The 12,532-nt window shown below is 41.5% G+C and overlaps 1 protein-coding gene across 1 annotated transcript in view; it reads right to left on the bottom strand.

Moving 5' to 3' along the window:
* Nucleotides 1-333: 333 nt before the first annotated feature.
* The window catches only part of LOC139639001 (RNA-binding protein Raly-like), a gene marked incomplete at its 3' end in the record, with an annotated part of 43,592 nt that continues 31,393 nt past the window's right edge, over nucleotides 334-12,532 (bottom strand). Inside the window, exon 5 of the mRNA XM_071513036.1 lies at nucleotides 334-450. Coding sequence (XP_071369137.1) covers nucleotides 334-450 — 117 coding nt within the window. The remainder of the gene's footprint in view (nucleotides 451-12,532) is intronic.

A 12,532-nucleotide genomic window follows, 5' to 3' on the forward strand; every position in this document is an offset into this window, starting at 1 on the left:
CAGTGCAGAAACCAAACAACATGGTTTTACGTGACTTTGGTTGCATTTTGCTTTGTATGCGTGTTGTTTTCTGTCTGCGGTGTGTGAGGTCATGCTGTGTGGGAACTAGTCTGTTGTTACTGTTATTTTTCTTTTTAGCGCATTTTTTTTTTAAATAGTAGAAAAGTGAAAACCTGTGGCATCTACTGCAGACAACATGATTTAAAAAATGCAGTTTAAGTCTGCTTGATCTAACTGAGACTGTTACCTCTTTGCTCACTGAGTTCTGAACTTCTCAACTTGTGCGTGTGTGTGTGTGTGTGTGTGTGTGTGTGTGTGTGTGTGTGTGAAAACCTGTGGCGGTGATGTGTGTGTCTTCTGTGATCTGCTCCAGTCTTCCCAGTAAGGCCTCGATGTTGGCTTTAATCTGAGTCAACTCCGACTTGATCGCCTGAAGCTCTGTACCTTTCACTGCTGGAAGAGAGAGAGAGAGAGAGAGAGAGAGAGAGAGAGAGAGAGAGAGAGAGAGAGAGAGAGAGAGAGAGAGGGAGAGAGAGAGACAGACAGAGAGAGAGAGAGATTAGTGTGAATGTTAATCTGACTCAGCTCTCATTTAATAGCCTGCAAGGAGAGGGAGGGAGAGAAAGAGAGAGAGAGAGAGAGAGAGAGAGAGAGAGAGAGAGAGAGAGAGAGAGAGAGAGATAGTCCATACCTTTTCATACTTTCATTCATATAATTCGGACAGATGTTTTACATTTCAGAATTTAATCACCTGGACATTTACAAGCTGTGCGGAAATGTCCCTCCTGGACCTTTAAGAGGTTACATAATAATAATAATAATAATAATCTTTATTTGTATAGCACCTTTCTTAACAAGGTTACAAGGTGCTTGTACAAGTAAAAAAATAGAATAAAATACAGATAAAATGCGATTAAAAAACATTAAAACAACATAATGCAAATACACAACACCAATAACCCGTGGAACTAAAACAATAAGAGAAAACAATTATAAACAATTATACACAAGCAACAAGCATCAAAGAACTGGAATTGTATGTAGATTGTAACTACAAATGCACCAAGCTGCTGCCTTAAGAGATTAAAAAAGCCTTTTTATAAAAATGGGTTTTTAAAAGAGATTTAAAAGTAGTTACTGAGCTAGCTAACCTGAGATCCTCAGGCAGGCTGTTCCAGAGTCTGGGGGCTTGGATAGCAAAGGCCCGGTCACCCTTGGTCACCAACCTAGACTTAGGTACAACCAGTAGAGCCATATCAGAGGACCTCAGGTTACGACCTGGCACATATGGGATTAAGAGCTCAGTGATGTAGCTAGGTGCCAGGCCATGAAGAGCTTTAAAAGTTAACAATAAAATCTTAAAATCAATTCTAAATTTGACAGGCAGCCAGTGAAGTTCAGCTAAAACCGGAGTGATGTGTTCAAATCTTCTTGTACCAGTAATAAGTCTAGCAGCCGCATTCTGCACCAACTGCAGGCGATGTAGTGAGCTTTGGCTGAGACAGGAGTAAAGGGCGTTGCAGTAGTCTAAACGAGAAGAGACGAGGGCATTAACAACTCTATTGAGATCTTGACTAGATAAAAAGGATCTTATTTTAGAAATGTTTCTCAGGTGCAGGAAGCAAAATTGAACAACCCTCTTTACTTGGGCATCAAAGCAAAGATCGGAGTCAAATAAAACACCCAGGTTTTTTGCAACCGGTTTCACATTAGCTGACAGAGAGCCAAGACTGTCTTGTATATGGGATCTGGAACTGAGAGGGCCGAACAGGAGAATCTCTAATTTATCTGTGTTTAGTTGAAGGAAGTTCTGGGACATCCAACAGTGTATATCAGCTAGGCAGGCCTTAAGGGAAGCTAGACAACTGGAGTTGGAGGTTTTGAGTGGGACATAAAGCTGCGTGTCGTCTGCATAACAGTGGAATTGGATGTTATGCTTATGGATGACATGACCTAGGGGGAGCATATAAATTGAAAATAATAAAGGGCCAAGGATAGACCCTTGCGGAACACCACAAGTGAGCTGGGCAGACGAGGAGGAGGCATTACCAACAACAACGGAGAGGGTTCTATCTGAGAGGTAGGAACGCAGCAGTTGGAGAGCGGTGCCGCCAAGACCTACCCAAGATTCTAAGCGATTTAACAGTATGGTGTGGTCCACCGTGTCAAACGCTGCGCTTAAATCAAGAAGGACCAGGATCGAAGAGTCACCAGCATCCATAGTCATGAGTAGGTCGTTGGTAACCTTAATCAGGGCAGTCTCAGTACTGTGGAGGGCTCTAAAGCCTGACTGGAACTTTTCGAATAAGCTATTGTTGTTCAAGTGGGCAAGGAGCTGTGAGGAGATCAATTTTTCCAAAACTTTGGATAAAAAAGATAATTTTGAAATGGGTCTGTAGTTAATGGGAAGATGGGGATCAAGACCGGGTTTCTTTAGAAGGGGCTGGACTAAGGCATGTTTAAATGAGGAGGGAACGAAACCAGAGACTATGGAGTTATTTATAATGGAGAGGATGGTGGGACCAACTGTTTCAAGTACCTCCTTTAGGAGAGATGTGGGAATAGTGTCTAATTGGCCGGACGAGGATTTCATTTGAGATATGGTTTTGGTGAGAGCTGATAGAGTAGTGGGTTCAAACTGACTAAGTGAATCTGGAATGTTGGGTGGAATTAAAACATCAAGGGGGGTTGGTGTGATCTGGGGCCGAATATTCTCTACTTTGTTAAGGAAGAATTGCAGAAATTCTTCACATTTTTCAGGGGATGGTTCTATATGGAGAATAGGAGGGGGGGGGGAAATAACTGAATTAATCACCTTAAACAGGGTCCTGGAGTTGTTACTGTTATTGGTGATGATGTCGGAGTAATAACTAAATTTAGCGTTTTTAACAGCCTGCTGATATTTCACCATGAGTTGCTTTAAACAAATGAGAGAAGCATGCAATTTATTCGCCTTCCATTTGCGTTCCGCTCTTCTGCACTGTCTCTTGATGGATCGGGTATGTTCACTGAGCCACGGCTGTGCGTTATGTTTAGGCATTCTAATTTTGAAGGGTGCGATGGAGTCCAGGATAGACAGGCGTTTACTGTTAAAATTGTTGATCATGTCATCAGTGTTAAAATGCTGCTCAGAGGGACAAGGATGACAAGAGGCTACAAAGGCATCACAAAAAGTACTAGCAGACTCAGAGTTAAAAACACGGGATCTAATCGGAACAGGGGACTTAAGGATAGGACGGGGAAGAGGAGCATTAAAAACCACAGCTTTGTGGTCAGACACACATACATCAATTAATTCCAAGTTATGGAGAGCTAGACCCAGCGAAAGCACTAAATCAAGTGTGTGGCCCTTACAGTGACTGGCCCCATTCACAAACTGTGTAAAATCAAACGACTCAATAAGACTCATAAAATCAGCAGAGAGAGAGTGGGAGGGGCAGCAAACATGGATGTTGAAATCTCCAAGTAAAATAATGTTATCAAAGCGCTGGGTGATGAGAGACAGGAGTCCAGAAAATTCAGCAATAAAACCACAGTTCTGTTTTGGGGCCTATAAATTAAAACACAAACAAGTACTGGGTCCTTGCTGTTCATTAAAAAAACGAAAAACTTCAAAACATTTCCAAAAGAGATGGGAGAACATTTATGATAATTCTTATAAAAGACAGCAAGCCCACCACCCCTCCTCGCTGGTCTAGGCAGGTTAAAATAAGAGAAATTAGGGGGAGAGGTTTCGATGAGAGGAACATTGTCCTCCAGGCTTAGCCAGGACTCGGTGATCATAAAAAATTCTATGTTATGTGACATGATAAAATCTTGACAAATAAAAGACTTGTTAGACAGAGACCTGACATTTAAAAGACACATTTTAACAGAGGAAGTGAATGAATAGTAGGTCTGATTAAGTTATTGTTGTTGACAGTACATGCTGGGGGAACAGGCAGACAGGGCGTATGAAGCGTATGACAGATTTTACCCTCTTTTTGCCAAGCGGTTGTTATTTGACGGATCCGCTGCAGTTGCCAGCTGTGTCGGGGTTAATGCTGCTCATCTGCTCTATTGTTATTTCTATTCTCTTTTTCTTTGCTGCATCCTGTTACAATTTGCTGCTGCAAAGACCCAGTTTCCCCTCAGGAATCATTCCATTCTCACACAGCTTTGTTGGATATTCAGCTCTGATTGGCCAATCTGATGTCTAAATAACAAACTGCTGTTCCACATCTAATAATCGCTCCACAGTCAAGAAGTCCGGCCTTTGGTCGATCTGATCAAGTTAACTGGCTCCACCTTGCAGCAAAAAGACGTTGCTGCTTCTCCTACAAACAGCAGACAATTCTGACAAACAGTTTGGTCTCTTTGTTGCAGCAGGAGGCTGCGGAGCTCGCTGCTTCAACTGACAGCTGACTGGAGACAAGACTGTCTGTGGGTCCAACAGCTACAGGAGGAAGAGGGGAATTATATATAGAGACAAAATCAATGAACTGATCCTTTAAGTCTTTAGGAAACCTGCCTCCCTTCCTGTTTGTGTGTCTTCGCCATCAAATTCTTTTGTGTCCAAACGGCCAAATGGTTACAAGTATCAAGATTCTGTGACACTAAAACGATGCAGGCAGTTGAAACAATTTCAAAAAATTAATTTCTGTTGCACGGTTTGCCTGAAGTCGGCGCTATGGAGTGCAACCAACTGTGGTCTAAAACTCTGGGCTCCGTCCTAAATATGTTTCAATAAGTTCAGTTGCTGTAGCATCAAGCGTTTAGGAATTAGGAATGATGTCTCACTAACAGTTTGGATTTTCAAAAACCAAAACAAGTATGTGCGATGGATTCAACTTGAACCAAGGAATCTGAGAAAAAATAAATAAATAAAAGATTCTACACCTTACGGTTCAGGAGTTATCGGCCAAAACATAAAGTTGCTTGTTATAGCGCCACCATCAGGCCGATCTGTGGTAGTTTAGTTGTTTGAGCAGCGTGGGGATTTGAAACTCAGCCACTAAATTTGATTGATCTACAACTTCCAGTCTCTGAGGAACAGATTGTTTTAGGACAGAAAACAACACAAAGGAAAAATAAACAATTACAGTTTTTGCCGATTGCTTACACACTGAAAGTGAATGCTTAGACAAAAGCATCAAAACCTTAACTTTTGTAACCATGCCTTAAACAAAGGCACCAAAAGGTTGACTGTGGGGGCACCTGCCTTGCCTGTAGCTTGTAGTTTTGACTGAATGTGTCTGACCCAATCCAACCCCCACCCCCACCCCCACCCTTGTGTGAAAATGTAGGCATTGTAGTCCTGTGTGTTTTGAGTTACACCACATTCACGGTACAGTGTATACATTTTCTGTTACAGAGAGTCCTGGACTTTGATGCAGCCGCACAGCCTCACAGGTTCATTTTCACTGATGAAGCTGGATTCAGTCTAGCTAAAACCAGGCGTCGGGGGTCGAAATATTACAGGACAAAGAGCTGTGGTGAATGTCCCTGGGCAGCGCGGGGGAAATATCACCTTGTGTGCCGCCATTACAGTAGTCTGCAAGGAGTTCTCCATCACCATGCCACCCTACAGGTCCCTACAATACTGCACACATAATCACACTTCTGGATACACTACATAATGCAGTTGTACAGGATGGACCAGAGCAGCCCAGGTTTGTTGTCATCTGGGATAATGTTAGTTTCCACCGGGCTGCTCTGGTCCGGGACTGGTTCGCAGGTCACCCACTTTTCATCGCACTCAATCTCCCCCCATACTCTCCGTTCTTGAATCCTATTGAAGAATTCCTCTCTGCATGGCGTTGGAAGGTGTGTGGTAGCCCTTCTACAGGCAGTGGAGCAGGCTTGTGGAGACATGGATCAGGGGTCCTGCCAGGCCTGGATACGGCACTCCAGGCGATACTTTCCACGCTGCCTAGCTCAATACAACATCGCATGTGATGTGGATGAAGTCTTATGGCCAGACCCACAAAGAAGGCGAGATTTAGCCTAATTTTTTTCTGTCCTTTTTTTTTCTAGCACAAATGTTTTTGTTTTCTTCTACTGCGCTTTTGTAGTTTGAGGAGTGTTACTGTAGAACATTTTGAGGAAAAAAATAAATAACTTTATCCCCTTATTTGTATTGATAGTGTGTTATGTTCGGAATACACATCCATACTTTACACATTTGGATACCTGTGTGTATGTGTGTTTACTACATGTTTGACAAAACTTTATTGCAAACGGCTCTGCCCTGCACACAGAAAAAGCAAAAGCCACAAGTGTTTTTCATTTAGTGCGTAGTTGGTGCTTCGTGTGCTTATTCAAATGATGGTTTGTGTGTACTGTATTGAATTTTTTAAAAGAGTTTGAAGAGTTTTGTAAGAATTGTTTGCTTTTGCAAAAGATGTATAATGTTTTGCTGGGTTGGTGTAAGGTTTTGTGGTTCGTGTGTAGAGTTTTGCAAAAACAGCCTATAGTTTCAAAGACAGTGCCTAAGCAATCAGACAAAACTGTAATACATATGTTGAATTTCCTTCCACACATGGTGAAGGCAGAAAGAGAGAGAGAGGGAGTGGGTGGGAGAAAAAATGAACAAGAGAGGAGAGATGGAAGAGAAAGAGAGAGAGAGTGAAAGAGAGAGAGAGAGAGAGAAAGAGAGAGAGGAGGATCGAAGAGGGATATAAAAAGGGTTGTCGATATCCTACTCAGGGATGACATTGCTTGTGATGTGGCCAGACCCTAACAGAAGGCGGGATCCATAAACCATCCACCCCATCCCTTACGATCTCTTACAATACTATTTTTTGTTTTACCATTGCACTGTCATTTTACTGTAATTATTTTTGTTTCCATGAGTTTACAGTAACATATTGTATTGATTACGGCACTGTAATTATACTTTTTTTTGTGTTTTTTTGTTGTTGTAAAAACCTGCAATGGCAAAAAAATAAGCTGTATATATTTTTTTCTGAAGCCTTTCTATTTTTGTGTTCACTGAAATTTGAGTAGATGTACTGTTCTGGAACAGTCTTTCACAGAAGCCTGTATGAATTAAAAAGTTATACAAAGTACTAAAGACAGCAGTGTTTTGTATAAAGTACATCAGTGTGTTGTTGCTGCTTTTGAAAACCATACATACACCATACACACACACACACACACACACACATACACACTCCACACTGCGCACCCACAGACATTTGCCCACTGTCTGCATACAGACATTTTGCACAGGACTTTTGCACAGACATTTCGTCACTTAATATTACTCTGTATATTGTACATAGTGTTCTATGGATATTTATTATCATTATTATTATTATTATTATATATTACTATCTTATCTCTTATCTGTTTTATACCTTGTGTTTCTTGATAAATGGCATTCAGAGCGGAAGGCAAAGGAAGAATTTCATTGTACGGGGAAACTTGTTTTTAACTGTGCATATGACAATAAACCCTTTGACTTTGACTTTGACTTTGAAAGAGTAATTCAGATTGTGCATGTGTGTATCACTTTGTTGCAAAAATGCCATTTTGAAAAAGCATTGTTAGGTTTTGATTGCAGAGTTTCATTTTGACATAGAAGTGAGATGTTGTGTCTTATTTGGCCTGTGTGTAGAGTTTTGACACAATGAGCCAAATTCCGCAACAAGTGTGTAAGCAATCACAAAAAACTGTATGATGTATTACTGTAAAACTGCAAGCAATAAATAAAAATGTGAACAATAAATGAAAGAAGTGAAAGGTGAAAAAGAATAAAGTAAAAAGGGCAAATTCATAGAATTCTGAGAGAGACAGAGACAGAGAGAGAGACAGACAGAGAGAACGAGAGACAGAGAGAGAGAGAGAGATAGAAAGAAAGAGAGACAGAGACAGAAAGAGAGAGAGAGAGACAGACAGACAGACAGAGAGAACGAGAGACAGAGAGAGACAGAAAGAGAGTGAGAGAGAGAGAGAGAGAGAGAGAGAGAGGTTAGGGTCAGAATGCAAGTCAACACCAAACAGGATTGAGACAAAAACATGTGAAAGAAAATGAATGGGAAAAAACTGACATGATTGAAAAGGAGAGAAAAATGTGACATACACAGAATAGAGGGAGAGAAAGAGGGAGGAGAGAAATAAAGATGGATGGATGGGAGGTTCGCGTCAGAATGCAAGTCGAAGCCAAAACGTGAAAGAGAGAGAAAAATGACATGATTGAAAAGGAGAGAGATGGAAGAGCGAGGTAGACAGAGAGAGAGAGAGAGAGGGAGAGAGAGACAACAGAGAGAGAGAGAGAGAGAGAGAGAGAGAGAGAGAGAGAGAGAGAGAGAGAGAGAGAGTGGGGGATGAAGGAGGATAAACAGAGGATGTGAATGAGTGTATTAGAAAACAACTGGAGCCATGCAAACCATCTGGCTATTATTTCAATACAATGAATTACTACCATACTTCTGTGTGTGTGTGTGTGTGTATGTGTATGTATATGTGTGTGTGTGTGTCTCTTTCTCTCTCTCCCTCTCTCTCTCTTCCCTTCTTTAACTTCATCACTCTCTTTCTCTATCTTTCCCTTTATATCTTTCGTTTTTCTGCTCTCTCTCCCCCTTCTCTCTTTCCTCTCACTCGCTTTCTCGCTCACTTGCTTCATTTCTCTCTCTTTCTCTCCCCTCTTTTTCTCTCCTCCCTCCTCTCTTCTCTTTTTTTCAACAACCCTTTTTCTGTCCCTCTTCGATCCTCCTCTCTCTCTTTCTCTCTCTCTCTCTCTTCCATCTCTCCTCTCTTGTTCATTTTTTCTCCCACCCACTCCCTCTCTCTCTCTTTCTGCCTTCACCATGTGTGGAAGAAAATTCAACATATGTATTACAGTTTTTTCTGATTGCTTTGGCACTATCTTTGAAACTATATGCTGTTTTTGCAAAACTCTACACACTAACCACAAAACCTTACACCAACCCAGCAAAACATTATACATCTCTTGCAAAAGCAAACAATTCTTACAAAACTCTTCAAACTCTTTTAAAAAATTGTGTTTTTGCGTCAATACAGTTCACACAAACCATCATTTGAATAAGCACACGAAGCACCAACTACGCACTGATAGTATAAATGAAAAACACTTGTGGCTTTTGCTTTTTCTGTGTGCAGGGCATAGCAGTTTGCAATAAAGTTTTGTCATACATGTAGTAAACACACATACACACAGGTATCCAAATGTGTAAAATATGGATGTGTATTCCGAACATAACACACTATCAATACAAAAAGGGGAAAAAGTATATTTTTTTTTTCTCAAAATGTTCTACAGTAACACTCCTCAAACAACAAAAGCGCAGTAGAAGAAAACAAAAACATTTGTGCTAGAAAAAAAAGAACAGAAAAAAATTAGGCTAAATATCGCCTTCTTTGTGGGTCTGGCCATAAGTTTACAGTGTTGCTAGAAGTGTGTTACAGTATTACTGTGAATTGCAAACTGAGTGTAAAGCAGTTAGTTGTGTTTACAGTTTTGCAAAAAGTGTGTTATAAAATTACAAACTGAGTGTAATGCAGAGAACGTGCATTCAGTTTGGCACACTTGGTAAATGGATTGGCTACAAGAGCTACAAGAGAATGTAGAATGGTCTTGTTGTCAGAGTGGCTCCTGGATGTCTCCGAGATGTCTGTGGAAGCTCTAACTTAAGAGATAACATAAATATATATATTCAAGTAAGACGAACCTCTGACTCCAGAACATTTCTTCAACAAACTGGCGTTGTCGGCAGGATTTGCAGTTGGAATTGCCAAAGGCTGAGAAATGGAGGGCAAAAGATATTCTGAGGAGCCACAGAAAAGCACAAATTGTTGTTATCCCACCAGGGTCGCCAGCAGATATTGTAAGCAAAGAATTGGGACAGAATTGTGTGATCCCATTCACAAATGATTTGACCAAATGCACACAAGGCTTGTGGCCAATTGGAGGATCTTTTGCCCCAGAAAACCTAGACTTTGTGGAAGCAACTGTGATAGCTCAGACAAAACAGTTGGGTTGGGACTATGATTATGTCCAAGCATGTCTTGAAGGATGGAGGAAAATAGCAAATAAGCATCCCATCTCAAAGCCTAACACAACTCTGAAAGTTTCTGATGTGGAAAAAGGGAAACAAACAGTAGAGGTCAAAAAATGAAAAGGAAGATAGTAAGACTATTGGGCCAGAATTGATTGAAATGATTGACAAAATTATTCACAACATGACACCAGAGGAACTGTTTTCTCTTGTGTCTGCTCTCAGGGTGAGAAATGCAGAGGTTACTAGGGTACAAGACAAATATCCAGAAAATCCGGGTAAACAGGCTTCTGTAATATTGCGTATTTGGGCGCAGAAACAGAATAAAGCAACCCCTGAGAGCCTTTTGCGAAATGATGGAATAAATTGTGACCGGTTCTCAGAGAAGCCAACAGTAGAAATGAACAGTGTCAATCTGTTTCCCAGGAAATGCGAAATGCGAAGAGACACCAGTGTCTGATGAACTTTTAGACGTACTAGCATGCACTGAGGCTGTGAGGCAGAACAATCAGCGAAGGTCAGCTCAGGCAGACAGACAGAGTCCAAGTGATAACAGGGAAAACAGAGCAGCTGAGGACATTGCTGGAGGCGGAGCTCAGGCGGAGCAACAGAGTCCATTAAACATGCCTAGCATCAGAGTGGCAGGGCCTAGCCGCACAACACGCATCAATTGGCGTGCACAACAGCAACAATTTGATACTGACACTGATTCTGAGACAGACGAAGAATGTGAAGACGCCCAGATCCGAACACATAGATCAGGTCTCCAATACAGGTCAGATACCGATCTTAGAAGAGCAACTACATCCAGACAGAGTAAGTCTGACACAGAAGGTCAGCCCCAGAAAATCAAAGACATCAAAAGACGTAAGGTTAAGAAACAACACATTTCTAAGAAAATGACCGAAGCAACCTCAGAATCACCACCCACACAACCACGCACACAACAAAAACATGAGGAAGTGCCTGTAGTGCTAGCTCCTAAATTAATGGTAGGAGAAACTCCAATTCTGAAACCATGGACTCCAATGGAGGTACGGCGAATGCTAAGTGATGCTCCAAATCCACTGACTAGGCCAACAGTGTTTCATGGTTGGTTGTCTCAGGTAGCCGACCTCTACAATGCTTTGATTCCTGATGTACGTCAACTGTTGTCATTGGCTTACAAACTAGAATGGAGAGCTGTCCAGGGAAATTTTGTTTTTCCTCATGGAACAGGTGATGGGGATTGGGTGCAAGTGTTGGATGGAGGTAACCTCACCAGGGCAGACTGGATGGAAGGGCAATGCCTAGCTTCTTTAAAAAAAACAGTGCTAGGAATATTGGGGATTTTAGCAAGGTCACAGCATGCATACAGGGAAAACAGGAATACCATAGAATTTCTGCAGAGATTCGGGACGGTGTGGGAAAACAGTGCGGGTGTAGGCCTAATGGAACATCACCAATTAGCATTATACAACAGGTAGTTCCGACCAAGCAATCTGATTGGTCAACTAGACATTTAGAACATGATCAAATCAGCATGACAGCACACCTAGCCGTGCTCATCACTAAAAATATTACTCCGCCATATATTATTATACAATATATTTAAATATAACTCTGTTCAGCCTTGATGTTACTTGATGTTACATGTGAAGTTTGCGGACATAGTAGCTAAATCTGTCCATGGAAAAATTATTTTTTATCTTAGTTACAACAAGATTGAGCTAGCAAGGCAGTTTTGTGTTTATATGTGTGGTATTTATTCAGTTTGGGAAATCCCACGATCTCTAGAAAGCAGCTCAAGTTGGCTGGCCTACTTGCGTCTACTGACGTGACTGATTGTTTTCCAGTTATTAGTCAGACCCCATGTATTTCCAGGGAAACGGAGATAATGCTAGCAAAAAGTTTTTTATTTATACTTATACTTCAGTGATGCTTACAGACCTTGGCGCAAGCGCCTCGGTTGTGACCGCATCACTGTCGTGCCAATAATGACGGTAAAGCTCACCCTCGAGTGTAATATTGCTTAAATCCAAACACTGATGAACTGTTTGCGTCCCGAAGTAGCAACCGCTTACAAATTGTCCCATTCGATGTGTAAGAACAAGAATTCAACACGATAATAACATCAATTACCAACATGTGTAGGGATGGCATTTTCAACAGAGGAAGCAAACCTGGGGTACTACAGAACATGGTTCAGCAACCATGGGCTCCTGATAATCAAAACACACAGAACCAGAAAGGCACTCGGAGAGCGCAGACCTCCGCCAAGGTTCATGCTATTATTGCTTGGTCGTGAGTCGGATCCGGATCCACTCCAAAATTTAATGGGTTCTTCCTTGGCCCATGCCACACTCTTCCACAAAGTTTCATGAAAATCGGGCCAGTAGTTTTTCCGTAATCCTGCTAACAGACAAACAGACAGACAAACAAACAAACAAACAAACAAACAAACAAACAAACAGCACCGAAAACATAACCTCCTTGGCGGAGGTAATTATCAGAACACACAGTACCCCCAATACACACAGAACAGACCTTTC

Source organism: Centroberyx affinis, unplaced genomic scaffold, assembly GCF_046629955.1.
Source record: "Centroberyx affinis isolate AG114_WGS23_722 - 3 ecotype Tasmania unplaced genomic scaffold, CSIRO-AGI_Caff_v1 ptg006719l_1, whole genome shotgun sequence".
NCBI classification, from domain to species: Eukaryota; Metazoa; Chordata; class Actinopteri; order Beryciformes; family Berycidae; genus Centroberyx; species Centroberyx affinis.